Source organism: Peromyscus californicus, unplaced genomic scaffold (genome assembly GCF_007827085.1).
Source record: "Peromyscus californicus insignis strain IS unplaced genomic scaffold, ASM782708v3 Scaffold_21__1_contigs__length_65335640, whole genome shotgun sequence".
Taxonomy (NCBI): Eukaryota; Metazoa; Chordata; class Mammalia; order Rodentia; family Cricetidae; genus Peromyscus; species Peromyscus californicus.
In genome coordinates, this window is record NW_026294514.1 from 44173597 (window position 1) to 44195101 (window position 21505).

General features: G+C 38.1%; 1 protein-coding gene across 1 annotated transcript in view; it reads left to right on the forward strand.

Moving 5' to 3' along the window:
* Nucleotides 1–21226, forward strand: part of Vapa (VAMP associated protein A) — a 34569-nt gene extending 13343 nt beyond the window's left edge. The window contains exons 2-6 of the mRNA XM_052750219.1: nt 5446–5598; nt 7156–7259; nt 7886–7966; nt 19090–19263; nt 20461–21226. Coding sequence (XP_052606179.1) covers nt 5446–5598; nt 7156–7259; nt 7886–7966; nt 19090–19263; nt 20461–20619 — 671 coding nt within the window. The 3' untranslated portion in view covers nt 20620–21226. The remainder of the gene's footprint in view (nt 1–5445; nt 5599–7155; nt 7260–7885; nt 7967–19089; nt 19264–20460) is intronic.
* Nucleotides 21227–21505: the final 279 nt, after the last annotated feature.

The following is a 21505-nucleotide window of genomic DNA, read 5'->3' on the forward strand; positions in this document are numbered from 1 at the left end:
TTTTTATTTTATTTTATTTTATTTATTTTATTTTATTTTATTTTTTTGGTTTTTCGAGACAGGGTTTCTCTGTGTAGCTTTGCGCCTTTTCCTGGAACTCACTTGGTAGCCCAGGCTGGCCTCGAACTCACAGAGATCCGCCTGGCTCTGCCTCCCGAGTGCTGGGATTAAAGGCGTGCGCCACCACCGCCCGGCAGCATGATCCCTTTTAAAGATCTATTCTTTGGTATTGAACTTGGTGCTGCTATGTAGAAGAAGTCACTAACATAGTCTGTCCCATAGTGAAGAACTGAGAAAGTCAGCAACTGTGAAAAGACTGAAAAGTTAGCTTGCTACAATTTCATGGATCTTAGAAGACTTGAAAACAGCTGAATTGGAGTAAAAGGACTATTTTGTTATTCATGGCACTGCAAGAACTTCTGTAATTGTGGCGTTTTTCCTTAGTAGTGGCTTCCAATTGGAGCTATCCAGAGAGTGGCTTTACATAGCGCTCAGAAACCCTGAGCTAGAGAATCTTAAATCTTTCATGGTGTGCTGCATGGAAATTTACCTGACCTTAGTTGGAGACTATCTGGGGCAGTAAGCATACCATCTGATCTCAGGAAGGAGGCATTATCTCATAGGACTTTTCTTGAAAGGATAGGAGTACATGCAGAAATGCTAGAGACTCTTAAAGCATTGTGTGCCCAAAGGCTTGCGTAGAAACTGTCTGAAACACAGCACAGTATTGATGGAATCCAATCTGTGGATGCATCTGAGTGTTCATGGTACACTGATTTCAGGTTCTTTATGAAGATTGTCGCAATAAAGGAGGAAGCAAAGTACTTCCTATCCCTGGTTGATTCTCTTTGTAGCTGAGCTTAGCTTGACAATTGAAAAAAATTTATTATCAGTAATCCACATCATTAGGGATGGATGAAAATTTTAAAACTTAGAATGGTTCTATTTTTAGCTTATTTTTAGAACCATAGTCAGAATTCCTTAAAATTTTTTTTGAAAGATTTTATTTTCTGTGTATGAGTGCTTTGCTAGTGTATGTTTGTGCACCACATGTGTGCCTGGTGTTCACAGGAGTCAGAAGAGGGCATTCACTGGGTCTCCACCGTGTGGGTACTAGGAACTGAACCCTGGGTCCCCTACAAGAACTTGTTTGTTTTTTTGAGGCAGGATTTCTTTACAGCTTTAGCAGCCCTGGAACTCACTCTGTAGACCAGGCTGGCCTCAAACTCGGAGCTCTGCCTGCCTCTGCCTCCCATGTGCTAGAATGTATATCTGGTTTATAACAAGTAAACTGTAGAGCCATCTCTCCAGTCCTGGTAGGATTTCTTAGATTACTTAAAAGTAAATAAAAACAATTGCAATCTCAGTTTCAAAGCTTTTCCAACTTATTCCCGGACTTAGATCCATTTTGGCTTAATGCCACTGACACTTGAGGAAGTTAGGAAACTTGACAGCTGCTTAAAGAACACCTTACATAGTTTAAAGGTAAAGGTTTTTTCCCCCATAATAAAAATACAAATCTGTGAAAGCTGTGTATGTTTAATGTACATACCATTTTTTTTAATAGAATGCTTTTCACTGTGAACTGATTTTTCACTCAGAAAAGAAATGCATGTCACACAGTGGCACTGTGATTGATACTGAGTATTCTTAAATCATTAGGTGACCTTAAGATGGGCCATTTCAGTAGTTGTTTCCTACATTTTAAGCTATTCATTTGGGATAAATGATAGACTTCTATCTGGGGGGCTAAGTTTTAGAAACTCGCTGAATAGAAACATTCATTTCTTAACATAAATTGCTCAAAAGCTTACATTTTCTGCAAAATCTGTGTTTTCACTTTTTTCTTTTTCTTTTCTTTCTTTTTTTCCCTTCGAGACAGGGTTTCTCCTGGATCTCGCTCTGTAGACCAAGCTGGCCTCGAAATCATAGAGATCCGCCTGGCTCTGCCTTCTGAGTGCTTGGATTAAAGGTGTGCGCCACCACTGCCTGGCCTTCAAATGATTTTTAAAAAGGAAATATATCAATGCAGTCACTGTTCAGGGTGAGAAAGAGGTCTTGTCTGTCTGTGTAGGACGATGTGCATGAGTGGAAGGTGCTTGCAGGGTCCTGAAGAGGGTGTCGAATCTCCTGGAGCTGGGGTTGCAGGTGGGTGTGAGCTACCCAACATGGGTGCTGGGAACTGAACTTGAGGACCATCTCTCCCTTCATTTAAAGCAAAAGTTTGTATTATGTGCTCCTTATTATCTCAAAATAAAATTATCTACTCACATACACAAATTTAATATAATGCTCTCATTATAACAAAATGAACTAAAAGATATTTTTCTAGTAAAATATGCCATCATGATAATGGACTAAACTTCTGTCTGAAATGTAAGCCAGCCCCAATTAAATGTTTTCCGTTAGAAGATTGCCATGGTCATGGTAGCTCTTCACAGCAATAGATATATGCTTATACCTACTTGAATAAGTTTGGATTTAAGAGAAATAAGACAGGATTAATGACTTTACCATTATAGAAGAACAAAATGTAATATACTTATGGTGGGGTCAGGTCAGTGAATCACGGGTGAATGTTTGCGAACTAATACACATGAGTTGCACTGGTAACTTAAGCATGGCATTGTTGTTGATAGAGTAAGTTTTGTAATGGTGACCTTCACTTTTACAGGGTTGAAAAAATTTCCTGTTTTAACAAAGTTGTCCTCAAAAAGAGATTTTTCCTATATTGTGTTTTGTTTTGAAATAGTAATACACTATCAAGTTTAGACATAGACTAGAGAACAATGTGACCAGGTAACATATTGTGGTTGGAGTTTGTGGCAGAGTAAAACCTCTCATAAAATGTCCAGAAAGCAGAATAGCCTGGAAGAGTTGGGTCTTAACGATCCTCTAAAAGGATATATCTCCTCAGCCAGTGAAAGAGTCTATCATCTCCCAGTTTTGTCAGTCTGGAGAGTAGGCCTTTGGGGGACATTCAAAACCCAAATCATAACAGGATGAACATTTGAAAGTTCAGTAGGATAAAATGTAATTGTTCTGTGGGATTGCCTGGCATTGCAGAATGTTTACCATTTTATATACCCACTCCTCCTCTCGAACCACCCAGCTATTATGCCAAGGGAAAATATTTTATCTTTAGGTAAAAGATTGTGTTTGTGCCTTATAGCACCTTCAGTTTATATAACCTCCCTTTTTCTGAGATCTGTAAAGGGGGTGTGTGTGTGTGTGTGTGTGTGTGTGTGTGTGTGTGTGTGTGTGTGATTGAGAGAGAGAGAGAGAGTGTGTGTTTCTGGTAGTAGGGTGATAACAGCTCCTATAACAGTCTTAGCTTTTATGAATTCATTGTTAAGTTTTTGTGGATATATGCCTATGCATGCCTTTAATGGTAGGTTATAGCTTTCATCAGATTCTCAAAGAATTCTATGGCTTAAAATTTGGACCAGATGTTACTTTGAACCAAGCAGCAGAGTCTCTGTTAGCCATAACGTTTGGCTATTTTGCTTATGGTTAGTAGTACTCTTTAATTTTCCATTCTGAGAAGAAACTATGGCCTCAGACTGAGGCTTGCCCAGGACACATTAGAGTAAAGAATCTCTAGTGTACTCTCTGGGTGTCTTCTAATAGGATTCATGACATTGTTTTCATAAGGTTAACATGTCTAAGCATTTTGTTCTGGAGAGATTCTTTGTCCTTTGGTTGTATTATTTCATCTTTACATTTTTATGTTAGGAATATATATTCCCTGTTGGGTAATACATTAAGTACTTTTTTCAGAACACATACAATTCTTAGGAGTTTGTTGATTGAAAATATATAGTTATTTTTAAAATTATGTGCAAGCTGATCAGAAGGGTCAGCTGTAGAGGCCTACCACATTGCAAGCTCCCAGTTACTGTTGTGATTTATGGGCATTGAGACTAGTGAGGAGGGAATGCCTTGCTTTACCCCTTTCAGATGTATTTATTTCTAGTAAAGTGGACAGGTTGGAGGTCCTCCCCCCCTTTTTTAATCTTGATTCATTGTATTGTAGAGATGTTAAATCATTTGCTTCTCAAAGAGACAAGCAGTTTGGGAGCAACAAAGGGTGTAAGGTAGTCTATAGAATGAACGAATAGCTTATACTGAACTAAGCACTTTTTAAATCACCCCACTTTTGTGAAGTACTTTGTTTTCTCATGTTAAGCATTAGGCAGATCTGTTTGTTTCTATTTTCTGCAATCTATAATGAATGCCTCTTTTGCTTTTCTGGAAGTCTTTGTCTTAGACAATTTCCCAACATTCAGTCAAACTATTTATTGAACATAGTTGGTTGGAGAATTTTCTCAATCTGGATTTTAAAGTATGACATTCTAAATAAAGTTTTATAAAAGAACATGATTTTTGTTTAAGATTTAAACGAACAGGGTTAGAAGGTGACTCAGTGATTAAGGGAGCTTGCTGCCAAGCTTGAAAGCTGATGTTCAATCCATGTAAACATACACTCTAAACACAAATATGTGGATGAAAAAAGATTTAAGTAAAAGCAGGTAGGCTTTTATAGTAGTTGTCTTTGACAAATAAAAAACAAAAGCTTAAAATTGTTTTTCAAAAGACCATTTAAAATGATTTTTGGAGTAGTTAATGGTATAGGCTTACCATTTTCTATTTGACATGTTGTTTTTAGGTTTGTCTTCTGCCTTCAAATCAATAAGAAATTCTTGCTGTGTAAACTGGACTGTATAATCTGTCTTGGCTTTTCAGCCAAAAGCAAATACATTTATCTTCACATCTCATAGCCCATTTTAAAAAAATGAGGATATACTGGTTAAGTAGAGCTGGATCAGCTTTTTGATTTCTATGTCCTTCTCATTTTGTTGAGTACAGAACCAAAGCTTTAAGACAAAAACTTTGTATCTAGATATGACACATTATTCATAAGTATGTGAGTGGATGATTGAAGAGAAGCGTGAATACTATTAGCTTTTGGAGTTTTCAGATCAGAAACTGTTACAGTTGGCCTTGTGAATGTGAAGAGGAGCACTGGTGAAGACCACTGGGGAATTCTGTCAGTCATGTGACATGAACACCCTGTAAGAATAGAAATAGAAAGGTGGCTTTTGGTGGAGATGGCTTGTTGCTATGCCCGAGGGCCTGAGTTCGGTTTCTGGTACCCACATAACGGGAGGAGAGCACCAATCCCAAAACATCTTCTGGTCTCCACACAGGCACTGTGGCACGCACTTGCTCATAGGCAGAACACACAAACATGAATAAACGTAATCAGAACGAGAGAACTAAAATCATAGAGTAATTTTGTGGTTGGAATTATCAAAAGATGGAAAAATATAGTTCTTGTTTTTTTTTTTTGTAGAAAATGAGATTGAGATTATATTAATTTAATCTTGAATTCTACTTTTGTTGTGAATCCAGTTTTAATTCTCTTGTTTTTAAACCTTACAGGCCCCTTCACAGATGTAGTCACTACAAATCTTAAATTGCGAAATCCATCGGATAGAAAGGTGTGTTTCAAAGTGAAGACTACAGCACCTCGCCGGTACTGTGTGAGGCCCAACAGTGGAATTATTGACCCCGGGTCAATTGTGACTGTTTCAGGTAGCAGTTCATGCCTTTAATAGTGTTTTCATCTGTTTATTATTTGGCTGCAGTTTGTGTTTAAAGGTGTTCTTTGGGTATCTTGCTATAAAAAAGTTGACTGAAACTTTTTCCCTCTCATTTTGTGTGTGGGTGTATGATTGATTAATGTTAACTTGAAACTTCACGTCTGTTCTTTATTTCTATAGCTCATCACCATATTCTGTGTTTTCACTAGTTTATCTTTGAACACAGCACGGTTTTGTTGTTATAGCATGTTTTGTGCAACTACAGAAGAAATGTTTTGAGTCTTTTGCTTAAAAATGTACCTGTTTTGGGCCCACTTACAAAATCAATGAGTCTTTATGATGTTCAGTGTAAATGCCAACGGGGTCTTGCCTTGAAAACTGCACTGCTCTTCCTCCTTTGTGTATTGCTTACAGTTCCTTATCTGCACCATTTATACCTGCTGTGGAGTCTGCTGGTGCTATCGAAATGTCCTCTGTAAACTGTTCAGTCCTTCCCCAGGCAGCCCTTCTAAAGAGACAGTACTGTGTAACAGCATCTGCCATCGTTGAGAAATAGGCAGCAAGGCTGAGGAGGCTGTGTGTGGCTCCATGTAGCTTACTTGTGAGAGAGCCTCTGGCCTCACACAGAGACTTCCTTTGTAAAACAGTAGTTCTTTTTTTTCTTTTTGTAAATTACAAAGGGAGCAGGAAAACACATGGATTTCCTGTTTGTTATGTTAGATCATGGGGATCAGTTTGGGTAGCATGGCATAGAAATACTTGAATTAAAACCCTCAGTGACTCATGATAATGTTCCAAAAATTTTAACACAATTCTACAGCTTTTATTTATTTATTTGTTTGTTTATTTATTTATTTTATTAGTTTTTTGGGGGGGGGGGGTTCGAGACAGGGTTTCTCTGTGTAGCTTTGTGCCTTTCCTGGAACTCGCTTTGTAGACCAGGCTGGCCTCGAACTCACAAAGATCTGCCTGCCGCTGCCTCCCAAGTGCTGGGATTAAAGGCGTGCGCCACCACCACCCGGCTACAGCTTTTATTTTTAAGCACATGGAATATTAAAATAGCAAATTATAAAAGATCCATTGGGAATATTTTGAAGAACTACAGAGATGTCATATACATCTTAATTACTAATTTATTATCTCCTATCTTATATTTGTGTCACATAGATTTAGCATGCTGATTGAACTCATGGAGCCTTAAAACTTGCAGCCTACTCAGATCTAAAGACATAAAACGTGGATGCTATTGGGATTCTAGAATCAAGAAGTTATGATTTCCTTTGTTTTCTTAAAATCAGGTCTAAACAAATGAATACACTCTGAGTAATTGTTTAAAATCCAGTTTAGAAAAACTAGTTGTATTAGAACAATGTCTCAATTGTCTAAATTAAAATCATCACAGAAATGAATTTAATAATTGAAAGTTATAAAGTTGAGAATGAATAATAATATTTGAGTTTTGAACCCATCTTGATTTTCTTTAAATTTGTGTTACTGAGGTAATAGGAGATAAAATGTCAAAGATAATGTGTCTTTTCTTTTTATTTAGTAATGCTACAGCCCTTTGATTATGATCCAAATGAAAAGAGTAAACATAAGTTCATGGTACAGACAATTTTTGCTCCACCAAATATTTCAGATATGGAAGCTGTGGTAAGTAAGTGTAGAAGTACAGAAATTATTTTTGGAGATAATAGTTTAAAGTTTGGGTTTTGTTTCGCTCTCAAAAATCTTGATTTTCTTCCCAAAATTAAATATCTGTAAGTCTGTCCAGAACAAAATTGAAGAACGGAAATACTTGAAATACTGTTTTCTTAGAAACCATTTAGAAATGCAAACATGCAGAAAAAAGTCATGTGTATTGCTAATGTCATTATCATTCTTTTCATTACATTTTTATTTGTTTGATTGGGTATTCTACGGGGCATGTGGGGATCAGAGGACAGCTTGGCAGAGTTGGTTCTCATTCTGCCTTATGGATTCCTAGGATTGAACTCAGGTCAGCAGTGGTGGCAGCAGGTGCCTTTCCTTCTGAGCCGTGTTTTGGGCCCAGGGCCCAATGCCACTGTCATTTTAATTGATGGCGATAGTAGGTCAGCAACTTCTAAAGGTCCAGGGACATGGACAGGTGATTGTGGCAATTAGCAAGCACTCCAGCCTTGTACCCTAGATGAGCTATACCCTTAGCAGTTTTCTGAGCAACCACGTTCAGCTTTGATTATTCCTTTAGATAAACCTGTTTGCCACAATCTCTTATCTTATGTATTTTTTTTTTTAAGTGGAAAGAGGCAAAACCTGACGAATTAATGGATTCTAAATTGAGATGTGTATTTGAAATGCCGAATGAAAATGATAAACTGGTAAGTAAGAATCATCAGATAGTTGATTATCAGCGTCTGATTTTGGACTTGGGGTGGCAAGTCCATCTAATGAGACTTAAGTTTGAAAAAGCTTGATAATGCTGTTTGCGTTTTATAATATTTTGTTTGACTAAGAAGAAATGCATATTAGTTGGTTGGTCCAAATTTCAGGGTGGGAAGAAACTCTGGGAATACTCTCAAATCTTATTTTTTAGATATGCATACATAAATATAATTAGGAAAGATTGTATTAGAACCTCTTTTTGAGTAACAGTAACAACATTCTTGGGATAAAATATAATTATAGGAATAAGTGGGTTTTTTTTTTTACAGTTTAGCCTTTGTGAAATATTTTGATTTTTTTTGTTTTTTGATTAAATTCAGTTTTATTAGTAAATGGTTTGTTTTGTTTATTGATTAGTATTAAGCAGTTACACTTTTGTGGCTTGAGGGATAGATGTGTTTAGTAAAAGCAGACCAGTGGCCTGTGGTCTGTTGGGTGGGTGTGGTTACTTTATTCCTGTCTTCTTTCTGATTTAAGAATTTTATTGTATGCATGTGGTTGCTTTGCTTTCATGTATGTCTGCACCACTTGTGTGCTGTCGCCCTCAGACAGAAGAGGGTGAGGATTCCCCTGAAACAGGTGTTAGAGGTGGCTGTGAGCTGTTATGTGGGTGTGTGCTGGAGATGGAACCTGGAGATGGAACCTAGGTCCTGTGCTCTTAATCACTTGACGAGCTATCTCTTCAGCCTTGTGGATTTGAAGTTTTTCTTATGGTTTGTAGGAGGGATTGTTTTTACGTGTGTTGAAATATATGAAATAATGTGGGTAAATATAATTGGTATAATATGGTTTATAGTGTCACATGATTCTTGCTTTGATCTAGTAACGTATTTGCTCTGTTCAAAAGTAAACTATATTTAAGAAAGCTGAAATGAAGATGCTCTTGAATGTTAATTAGGTATTGAACAAATAACTCATTGAATTTTCAACACATCCTTTTAAAGTGAATCTGAGTTATAATAGCCAAGAGTAAAAAGTATGGTGTTTGTACTTTTCCATATTAGTTTCCTTTTTCTTTTTGTTGGTTCAAAAATGTTTAATAGCCTCCATTGCTTTTTACATTTAATAACAAAGTAATAAATTTATCTGGATTGACATTACTTTAAAATTACATTTGGAGGTTATTTCGCTTGAGGGTTTTTTGTTTGTTTTTACCATTATCTTATAATAGTTTATTAAACACAGATCTGTTTATCTTTCATTGGGTGTTATCCATTATACTCTGGATATTGGACAAGTTAAGACTGAAAAATTAAGTCTGAGGAAGTTAGAGCCAGGTATTAATGTGATTCAGAGAGGTTCTTACTGCTTTGCAAGCCAGCAAGAAATTGATAGGCAGTTGAGCTTGTTTTCCAGACCATGAGGAGGAACAGGCATGTGGACATACCAGAGAAGCCAGCCCACAGCTATGGAAGAAAGTACTGGGGACCCATTTTACCCCTTGATCAGATACTAAGTGAATCCTCTCAGTTTCTCTGCTGTGAAGCAGAACAGTAATTTGTGGCTGGATTCTTTCTAGAATAGGTACCTATAACCCAAAGGCTGGTTAGTAACATCAGAGTATTCCTCGACACTATCAGATCCCAAACCTCCATAAGTTAGCAGCAGAGTGTCTTCCTGTTATTTGGACTACTTATATTTGTTGTATATTAAATTGGAGCATCTGCTTATAAAGCTTTTTGTTTTTGTTTTTTGTTTTTTAAAAGCTAAGGATTAGACAGAAAATGACATACATTAGAAAGAGGGGTATACTCTCACTAGGAGTCCATGACCAGCTTTTATAATTGCTAGGTCATAAACCTTTGGGTTTTACTTGTCATCTTTGTAGCCCAGAGAATTGGTTATTTTTCCTGCCTCAGCTTCCCAATGCTGGCATCAAAAGCTGCCACCATGCTTGGCTTTATGTATAATTTTAAGACACATCCTAGACATTTGATTTTATTCATTAACATGTGTAATTCTCTAAGGACTTACAGACCCACGGAAGAGTTCTAATGTTTTCATATTATACCTTTAAATTTTAATGTGTTCACATTCATTAAGCTGTCCAAGCAGCATTCAGATTTGTCCTCTAGATGTCATTAAAATGTCCTTTTTTGTAGTCTGTTTGAATTGAAATTAAAAGGAAATCCAAACAATGCAGATGATTTATATCTTTAATTTAGTGGCCTCCTTTTTGCTTTGCTTTCCTAAAAGTAATACATGAACTAGGTTTGCCTATAGACTTTGCTGCATGCTAGGCTTGTTTTTTTAAGATACTTATTTATTTGTGTATGTGTTTGCCATGTGCTTGTGAGTACCTGCAGAAGTCAGAACAGGGTGTTGGATCCCCTGGAGCTAGAGTTACAGACAGTTGTGAACCACTTGGTCCTGGGGAAGAGCAGCAGCTGTTCTTAACCAGAGACATCTCCCTAGTCCTCCACATGATAGGTTTGTATGATAGCATTCTCCTGTTACGTAGTTTCTTTGTCTAATATTTCGTATTGGAAGTTGGATCCTAGAAGCTTGATCAAATTTAGATTTGTTTTTGGTGGTGGTTGTAGATGTTGTTGGTGAAGTGCATAGCATTAAAGTTCAGCTACAGCATTTAGGTGAGTGATTTTCATCTAATAACAGTTTACAAAGGCAGGTTATAAGCTATTTTATCATTACTTTTTGTTTGTTTGTTTGTTTTTATTTAAAGACAGGGTCTCTACATAGCCCTGACTGTCCTGGAACTCACTATGTAGACCAGGCTGGCCTGTAACTCTTAGAGACCAGCCTGCTGTGATTAAAGTTGTCTGTTACCATGCCTGGCTTAATTAACAGTTATTGTAAAAAATATATTTTGAAAATTTCATACACGTATCCATTGTATTTTGATCATATTTATCCCCCTTTCCTCTTGGGTCTCCCTGTGTGTCCCCTTTTTAACTTTATAGTTTTCCTCCTATTTACAAGCATATCTCTGCTCTGGTGATATATAAGCTTTACCTCCATTTCCTGTCTCCCCTCCCCTCTTTTACTTGCAATATAATTATATATAATGGATTAGTATACATAAAAAGTATAATTCGGGGCTGGAGAGATGGCTTAGAGGTTAAGAACACTGGCTGTTCTTCCAGAGGTCCTGAGTTCAATTCCCAGCACCCACATGGTGGCTCACAACCATCTGTAATGAGATCTGGCTCCCTCTTCTGGCCTGCAGGGATACATGCAAACAGAACACTGTATACATAATAAATAAATCTTTTAAAAAAAAAAAAGTATAATTCATGCCTTCAGAAGCTGGGGAGATCCCTAAGTTGGTATAGTGCTTTCAGGTACTAAGACCTGAGTTTGAATCCCTAGCACTCATATAAAAAGCACAACAGGTGCTGTGTGTATCTGTAACTTCAGCACTGGAGTTGTCTCTACTGACTCCCACTGGAGAGGAGACAGATCCCTGGAGCTCACTGACTCCATCCTTGCTGAATTGGTGAAGCCCAGGTTTAGGGAGAGGCCTCTTGGAAAATAGGGTGGAAAGAGATTGAGGAAGACACCCAACCTCAGCCTTGGGTTTCCATGTGCATGTCACATGCACATATATGAACCTGTAAATACACCTGTGTCTCTCTCTCATGCACACACATTCAAATAAGCATTTGTGCTCTGAAGTCATACAATTACTACATGTCGGAGCCTGCAGACAGTCAGCTGGGTAGCTAGGTAGAGGCATGCGGGTTGTAGAGACAATGAAGAAGACAGAAAAGAGTCGAGAGGTCTGCTGGTCAATGCCAGCAGCCCCGTTTATTTCACAGCCAGCTTATAAAGTCTTGAAGGACAGAGGTAGAACAATGCACAGTACAGGCATTCAACCACTATCTATTCTGCCTTGCGTCAAAGAGCAGGCAGTTTCATTTTGTATCTCGATGTACCTCCGGCCGGCACCAGCAGCCTGCATCTAGCTAGATAATATGTTCCTTCCTGTGGGCTAATCAGGACTTTCTCACAGCCCTTCAAGGAGACTCTGGACTAATCAGAACTTTCTCACAGTCCTTGAGCAAACAAGCTTGAACTCTGTTGACTCAGAATAGACTTCAGATTCAAACTGGGAAACTGAGTCAGTTGTGAGCTGCCACAACTACATTATTAGATTGGTTGGTAGGAGGCTCTTCAGGTTGGTTCTTGAGCCATTTTGACTCAAGTAACCACTAGTAACCTTAATTTTTAATTACATGTATTAGTTGTATATAATAGGTTTCCTTGTTTTGTCTTCATAAATGCACATTATATGTTTTGATCATATTCATCTCCTATTGCCTCTTTTTTCTTCTGCCCACTCATTAGTTCCTGTTTTTTATCCAACTGGTCTTACGTGTGCTTTCATGCCTTTTTCATTCAGGAGATGACAGGAGGATGGGTGCCATTTTGTTTACAGGGCTATGTTCACCTTTGTTTTTTTTGGTTTTTCGAGACAGGGTTTCTCTGTGTAGCTTTGCGCCTTTTCCTGGAACTCACTTGGTAGCCCAGGCTGGCCTCGAACTCACAGAGATCCGCCTGGCTCTGCCTCCCGAGTGCTGGGATTAAAGGCGTGCGCCACCACCGCCCGGCTTTTTTTTTTTTTGTTTTGTTTTTTTTTTTTTTTTTGATGTTCACCTTTGTAATGATCAACCAAGAAAAATGTCTCTCCTTCCTCAGCAACAGTTAACCAAGTGTAAACCCTCGGGATGGAGTGGGGCTCCATGAGCTCTGCAGCTTTCTGTGATGGATTTTGGCAGGCTCAGTCCTGTGGATCTCTTGTGTAGGTAGTCACAGCTGCTGTCAATTGAAGAGTGTCTGTCACATGCTTGTCTTGCTGGGAAGTCAGAGCTTCACACTGCGCTCCCCTTCTTCCAGCATTAACATTTTTTTTTCCCGTGTGTTTTTCCTAGAGCTGTGGAGAGGATGCTCTCTATGTCCTGTGTGGATTAGCATTTGACAGTCACATGTTCTCAGCATTTTGACCAGTTATTATATCAGTCACAGCTGACTTAGGAACTTTCTTTTGAAAAACAAACTATTTTAACTGTATGCATGATTGCCTTCATGCACTACCTGTGTACTTGGTATCCACAGAGGCCAGAAGAGGGCATTCAGTCTCCTGGAACTAGAGTTATAGGTGGTTGGGAGCTACCATGGGCTACTGGGAATCTAACCCCGGTCCTCCAGAAGAGCAGCCGGTATTCTTAACCACCCTTAGCAATCTCTCCCCCGCTTTAGGAACTTTTTTGATATAATATGACCAAGCAAAAGGCCCAGACTTAGGATCATTCCTTAAACTTTGGAAGTGTGGCACTGGCTGCTCATCCCTATAATCCCAGTACTTTGAAAGTGGAAGCAGGAGGATTACTATGAGTTCTGGGTCAGCCTATGCTACAAGGTACCGTGTCTATAAAACTAAACCAAACAAAACTTTGGATCCTTTCAGTCAGGGTGACAGTCTGGGCACTAGATAGACAATACTTTAAGACAAGGTATTAATTACTGTGTAGCAGATCCTTATATAGACCTCCTGAAGTATTGTTTTGACATCAGTATTGAAATTGTTACTCTGATGGTCCTTAGCCTTGCTGTTAAATTTTTGTTTGGTGGTTTTGGAAGGCAGGGCTCTGTCCCAGGATGGTGTGGAACTCACTGTGTGAGCAGGCAGGCTATCCTCAAGTTTGTGGTAGTCCTCCTGTCTTGGCATCTTGAGTGCTTGTAGTTTAGGAGTGAGCCCTTCTGATAGTTGGTGGGTATTTTCACATGTTAGAATTTCCATTTCAAGATTCACATACAAGATGAGATGTGATGAGGATGTAACTTAGTGGGTAGGTGGCAGGCAGGTTTATCATACCACTAGTCCTGTGTTAGATCCCATCACCACGGAAACTCGACTGGAGAACAGTTACTTCTGCAAGTGTTTGAGGAGTATTTTTGGAAATACGGTTCTCCCTTAAGCTCATTCTGCTGTTGCTACTCACCTGCAGATTGTAAAGAAATGTTAATTAGTGTCATCTATGAGGATACAGTCCGTTTGATCACATGTATGTCCTGTCAGGGGTTTAGTTTAATGGTGCATCTCATCCTTCATCATGTGACCTGGAATAAAATGAAAGTTTTTTGGTGCTTAAACCCCTTTTTAACTACCTAGAAGTATACACAAAACACCTTGTCCATATTACTCTTTGTGGAAATAAGACTCGTTGATAATGCCCTGTTCAGTATTATGTATAGGTGAAGTTGATGAAGGTTCTAAATGTCAGTGTTTTGATATTAGTTTCTTTTTAGCTTTTTACTAAAATTACCTACTCCTTTCTGTGTGTTTATCTTAGGTTTAGTATAAGATTTGTGTTTTTGGAAGTTTAGGCATTATTGAATAATCTGATGCCTAGATGGGGTTTTGTGAGTTTACCTCAGGTATGGTTTTGTTAATCATATCTTGCATGAACTAAGTAAAGATGAACACTCAATACATTTCCAAATGTGCACCATCAACAAAAATGTTGCGAAGAAGTATGCTGGTAGTGTATATTTATTAGAATATATAGTATAGAACCAAATAGTTTCAGTTTGTAGTCTTGTGACACAGTAAATTGACTTATTTATATTTATTCAGTTAAATTGGATGGCTATTAAGTATTACTTTGTGCCAAGCTTTTTGAGTTATTATTTTTTAACTAGTAAGAGAATTTGAAAGGTAAGTAGGGAACTGTAGAGTTATGGTAGGCTAACCAGAGTGTTATATGAATCTCTGGGTTTTTATTGGCTGGTGTGTATTTGGGAGGTAACAGGGTCACTGAGTATAAGAGACGATTACAAATCATTAGCATTTTTTAGCTTTAAAGGGAAAAATTTTCTCATTGTTATCAAAGGTAAGAGAACACGAAACTGAATATTTTTTAGATAATGACAAGTGTGAGTTTTTTTTAATATATACATTTTCTAAGTGAAGGTGTACAAAAGGCCATACCTAATTTTGTGTGAGAGATATGAAAAGCCAGTTCAGAAATGTTGTTTTGATTTGATGTTCTGTTTCTGATGCATTATTTTTATGGAATAAGATGTCAGTGTTTTACAGGCTAAAGCTATTTGTTAGTCGTTCCCAATATCATGCAGGAGAAATGAGTTTGGTATGAATCTGAGAATATTTTTCCCATGCTACCTCAGGGTAAAACTCTACCAGGGATTGCTTCAACTGTCACTTCAATGAGCAGCGTCAGCAATACAGTTGCAACACCTGCCAGTTATCACACGAAGAGTGACCCCAGGGAACTAAAAGAGGTGAAGCAGGTTTGTCATAGGAGCTAACAGAAGTAGGAGTCTACTAGTGTTAGTAAGTTAATGTAGATACCTAAGCAGATGAGTACTATTGAGTGTATTAATAAATAGTTAGGATTAATTTTTTTTTCCCCAGACTGGATCTCATGTTGCCTAGATTGGCTTCTCAGCTCACTCACTAATGTAGCCAAGGATGACCTTGAACTTCTTATCCTCCTGCCTCTACTGAGAAGTCCTCAGATTGCAGGTGTGAGCTACTGCACCTGGTTCTGTGCTGGGGGTAGAGCCCAGGACTTCCTGTGGGCTCAGTTTACTGGCCGAGCTTCTCCATCTCCAGAACTTACATTTTAGACTGTATTTAAAATGACAGTAGAATTGACAAGTTCTGAAACAATGATCAGTAGAGTCACAGGCGTTGAGCGGATATAAGTAAGTGAACAATATCAAATTGGTGTAATTTTTCCCGTGAATGAGCTTTGCGGAGCATAAGCTGAACATTGAATTTGTAGCTTGTTTGAATTAGCATAGCAGATATATAGTAGGTAGGAGCTAGCAAACACTGCTTTTCAACAAGCATTTGTGTTTGTAGGAAAGAAAAGATACAAGAATAGTAACCTTTATAACTGTCATTGTTTACTTGCAGTGCCCTGGGATTTTTTTAAAAATCATGGCTAAAAATGAGGCCAAAATTTAAATCTGCATGTATGTGCTTGAATGCTAATAAGGTTAGGGTAACTGAGTTTGCTGGTTGAATGGGTTCTGTGTAATTCTTGTTAGCATTTATTACTACTGGAAAGTTCAGAAATATTATTAAGATTAATAGTTAAATGCTGTACGTTCTTATACTTTGATTTGGCTTAGAAGAGGATATGCATATAATAAGGCTTTAAAATTTACTTTAAGTTTATGTGTATGGGTGTTTAGTCTACATGTTGTATGTTTGTGCACCACATGTGCCTTGGGCCAATAGAGGTCAGAAGAGGATATTGGATCCCCTGGAACCAGAGTTACAGATAGTTGTGAGCCACCATGTTGGTGCTAGGAATCACACCCAGGTCTTCTGGAAGATCAGCCAGTGTTTTTTAACCACTGTACCATCTCTAGCCTCCTAAGAAGGCTTTAAAAATACCTTTTATTAGCTGAGTGTATTGGTGCAGTGGTGCACACCTTTAATCCCAACACTAGGGAGGCAGAGGCAGGCAGAGCTCTTGGTGAGTTCAGGGCCATCCTGGTCTACATAGCTAGTTCCCAGGCTAGCTAGGGCTATGTGGTGAGGCCTGTTACAAACAAAGAAACCAACCAACCAACCAACCAACCAACCAACCAAACTTTTATTTAAATTTCTAATTCTTTAGAGAAACCATACATTTGCTGTTGGAGTAGGAAGAAAAAAAAATCCAGGGAACATTGTTTTTCAGATACTTCAATTTACAAATTAAAACTTTAATTCTGACAGCATAGTCATAGTTTATCTGTATACCATCTTTATGTATTGACACCCTTCACTCAAAATAGTGATAGAAGAATGTTCTTTAGTTCTCTCTTCTCAGAGCTTCATTGCAAATACTTGCTCTGCCGTAGAGTTCACCCTTGCTTTCTGTGTCTAGTGCCTGACTCCTTTCTAATTGCCCCCACACAGTTATTAAAGTGGAAATCCTGATGGGGCTACTGCAGACAGGCAAAGGAATGTAAACTAGTGGACAGTGTATAACATAAACTGGTATGTTGTCTTGACACACATTGAGGTGTTAAGGAAATGTTACTATTGGTTGGTAAGAGTCATAGCATGTTGAATCTTTATTTTGCTTATTTCATTGTCCTATCCTCCATCTACTGGGATTAAAGGCGTGCACTGCACCCCACATAAAATTTTTTTGAGAATTGAAATTTTTTATTTAAGTCATTAGAACCCCCCCCCACCCTGACACACACACACTATTAGCTTCATATATATCATTTTGTAGTTAACACTGGGCTAACAGTATGATTTTTCTCTCAATTGTTTTTGCCCCAGTACTGGGGATTGAGCCTATGTTCTTATGTGTGTGAGGCAAATGCTTTGCTCAGCACTTTCTTAGTTCTTAAGCAACACTTGAGGACTTTGTATTTGCCTGTTGTTGAATATTGCCTGCTTTACTGAGGGAGGCATGTGTCTTCCTTTTTGAAAGTCAAGTTGGATTGTGCAGGATGGGGTTTGAAAACTCAGTTTGAAGTAAATTTTAATGTCAAGAAAAAAATAGAATAAATATTTTAGTAAAATATATCAGGTCCAGATTTTTTATATTAGAGGTGAGCTTGGTTGGGCATTGGAGAGATTATGGGAAAGAATAGTGTCAGCAAGAGAAGCTCAGAGCAAATTGAGGTAAGCATCTCTTCATCTTTGAAGTCAGCTCCCCTTCTCAAATGTGAAACTTGAAAGGTCAGTGTTGTGCATTAGAACCCCTTGTTTTCACAAAGTACTGACATGGGCTGCTTTAGGAAGAAAACTTGATTTTGCTTACAGTTTGAGGAACAGTCTGGTCTGGCAGTGGTAGCTGATAGTCATGTTGCATCTGCAGGCAGGAAACAGCCATCAGTGCTGGTGCTCAGTTCTTTCTTTTTGTTCTCTTCAGGACCTAGCCCCTGTAATGGTGTTACTCACATTCAGGGTCTGTAGTCCACCTCACTTAACCCAGTATAGAAAGTTTACAGACTCTCGCAGAGGTTTGTTTATAGTCCTGGGTGACCCTAGATCTGTCTAGTTGACACCGTTAACCATTGCAGCCCCACTGGCAGCCAGAATGGTTATGCACAGCCTCTGATCTTGGCTCAAATGACTACTATGCAGTGTCAATGAAATTTAATTTTATAAATGCCTTGATTAGCAGTTTATATCTGGATAAAGCTTGCTAGCAAATGCTCTATTACTGACTTAACCTCCTAAGCCTTCTAAAAATTTTAACAGTTAAAAATCAAGAATGAAAAATGACTTTATATTGATGCTATTACGGTATGTAGTGGCATAAATGATGTTGGGATGAAGGAAACAGTTTGGATCACAGGCTTAGTCACAAGGATGAATTTGGACCTTGCAGTTTTGAAAGGTGTCTTAAGTTACTTCTTAAATAGTATACCACAATGAATCACACTAATTGGATAATCTTAACAATTTGAAGACCACAGATAGCTTCCTCCATTCATTGCAGTGATCTGTTTGTTTACTGTTTCCCTTTCAATATTTGTATTTTTTAGTTACTTTATTCCATTAGTAGACATTAGATTGGTTTTGTCTCTATGTTCTTAGGCAGCTGCAAATTTTGTTGGAATGATTATGAGGCTGTCCTGTACTTTCCAATTCCTAAAACCTCGTTTGATTGTAGACTCAGACCATTGAAAATTACCTGGAGTTAGTCATTCAGCATATTTTCCTGGTCTGACTAGTCTTGGTCAAAGCACGTATTTAGGGGTAAATAATAAAGAGAAATGGCTGTTCTTCCAGCTTTTGAAATTCTGGAGGAAATAATGTAAAAGATAAATTATTATGACACCTTTTAAGTGCTATGTTAAGGTAAGTGCCAAGGGTACAGGAGTAGAGGAAATAGGCTGCTTATTTTGATTTATGTAATAACTGCTGGTATTTATTGACATTCCATTGAAAATGTCTACACATGACCATATTTGGTACTAGTAAAGTCTTAATGATTAGTTGAAACTTGTCACCTTTTTAGGACATTTTAGAAAAGATGTAGAGTTTAGATTTTTATTAGTTAAAATCCATAAATGTTTTTAGTTAAAGATTCCCATTATCTTTGAAATACAGAATGATATGGAACCTAGCAAAGCTGTTCCACTGAATGCATCCAAACAAGATGGACCCCTGCCAAAACCACATAGTGTTTCGCTCAATGATACGGAAACAAGGAAACTGATGGAAGAATGTAAGAGACTTCAGGGAGAAATGATGAAGCTGTCAGAAGAAAACCGACACCTGAGAGTAAGTTTTCTTGGTTGAAAATGAGTTCATTGTAATGAAGGTACAAAGAATGTGTTAGTATCTTTTAGCAGTCTCTGTATGTTTATATTTAATCTTGGTGCTAATTTTTTTTTTATTTAACTCATATGATTGCTCTTACTACCTGAAGATAATTAGTTTAAGACTAAAGAAGCGAAGTTTCTGAAAATCCAGTAATGGAAGTGAAATAGGTATATTTTAGTTAGTGGTCAGATATATTTTGACTTTTGATAGGATTATATTCCTGATAAACCCATTGGAAGGTGAAGATGTCCCAAGTTGAGAATACACCTAATGCATGTAACCTTTTAAATGTTCTAGCATAGCTTAGCTCCACAGCACGCTAGCACTGGGATCCTGTGGCTGGCTAGGAGCAATAGTGTGATGATGAGAGGATATAGCACATGTCTGGAACGGAATTGAGTACAGCTGGTAATGATGTATATCACTTTTCACGCTACCCTAATATCAGAATAGTAAATTGAACTGTAGTGAAGTTGGAGATGCTATGTAAGTGTGGTTGAGGAATGGTGTCTGTAATTACCCCAGGACCACATGACACATACTGTCATAACAACCACCTGCTTTGAGAAACTTGCTTTCTTAGGAGTTTCTCCTAAGAAACATCTAAAAACGTATGACTATCAGAAACTTAAACTTAGGGCTACGTGAAACCGTTGAGTAAGAAGGGAGCAGCTTCTTCTTTTATGTGGAGTAAGTGAGGCACTTTAACACGAAGAAGCAGTGGGTGTCTCCCATGTGGATTTTCAAGTTGTATTGATTGAGTCAGTGAACCTGCCGAGTAGTGTGCTATTGCTAGTCTCTGGCTGATGTCAAATACCATGGGGCATATTGGAGGTAAGCTTACATGGTTTCATAGGAGTACACGCCTCAGCTTCTGTTTTAAAAGTCAGTGTTATTGAGGTGTAATTTACATCACATGAACGCACTGATTGTGATGATTGTTCAGGCAGAGTTATAGAATTACTCAGCTATCACTTCTATCCAGTTGTAGAATTTGTCCCAATTCCACAGGTTCCAAGGTAGACAGCAGTTAGTTCTGTTCCTATTCCTAGCCATGCACATCTACTGACCTCCTACTGTCTGTAGGAACTTTTAACTCCAGCACTTAGCTGTGTGTATTTGTTTAAAACATCTCTTCTGTGTATTTTCCTGCAGGATGAAGGCCTAAGGCTTCGAAAGGTAGCACATTCGGATAAACCAGGATCCACCTCAGCTGTATCCTTCAGAGAGAACGTCACCAGTCCTCTTCCTTCTCTTCTGGTTGTAATTGCAGCCATTTTCATCGGATTCTTTCTAGGGAAATTCATCTTGTAGAGTGAAGCATGCAGAGTGCTATTTCTTTTTTTTCTCTCGACCAGAAAAAGATTTGTTTACCTACCATTTCATTGGTAGTATGGCCCGCGGTGACCATTTTTTGTGTGTACAGCGTCATATAGGCTTTGCCTTTAATGATCTCTTACGGTTAGAAAACACAATAAAAACAAACTGTTCGGCTACTGGACAAACTGTATATTATCAGATCATCACTAGCAGATGTCAGTTGCACATTCAGTCCTTTATGAAATTCATAAATAAAGAATTGTTCTTTCTTTGTGGTTTTAATAAGAGTTCAAGAATTGTTCAGTCTTGTAAATGTTATTTTAATAATCCCTTTAAATTTTATCTGTTGCTGTTACCTCTTGAAATATGATTTATTTAGATTGCTAATCTCACTCATTCAGGAAATGCCAAGAGGTTTTCTGTGGGGAAATGGTGCCTCTTACTGTGTAAATTTTCTCCTTTACCTTTGCTAATATCATGGCAGAATTTTTCTTATCCCTTGTGAGGCAGTTTGTTGACTGAGTTTTTCATCCTTACAATCCTGTCCCATGGTATTTAACATAAAAAAAAATAAAACTGTTAACAGATTCTTGCTCGGATAGCCTGTTTGTGTCTGCCATGTCATTGGGGCTGGGCTGGGGCTGGGCTGGGGCTGGGTTGCGGCGGGCTGCGGTGGGCTGCGGCGGGCTGGAGCAGGGCGGCCAGAAAGTCTACTGTGCAGAAGTGGGACTTTATAATGCATACTTTTCTCTTGTGTGAAACTTCCCCAGTACTTCATTATTTGTAACTTAAAAGTCTTCAGTCTTTTTTTGTTAATGAATAGAATTTCAAGCTAATGCAGGTATTTTGGAAGACCATAATTGATTTTAAGAAATATAAA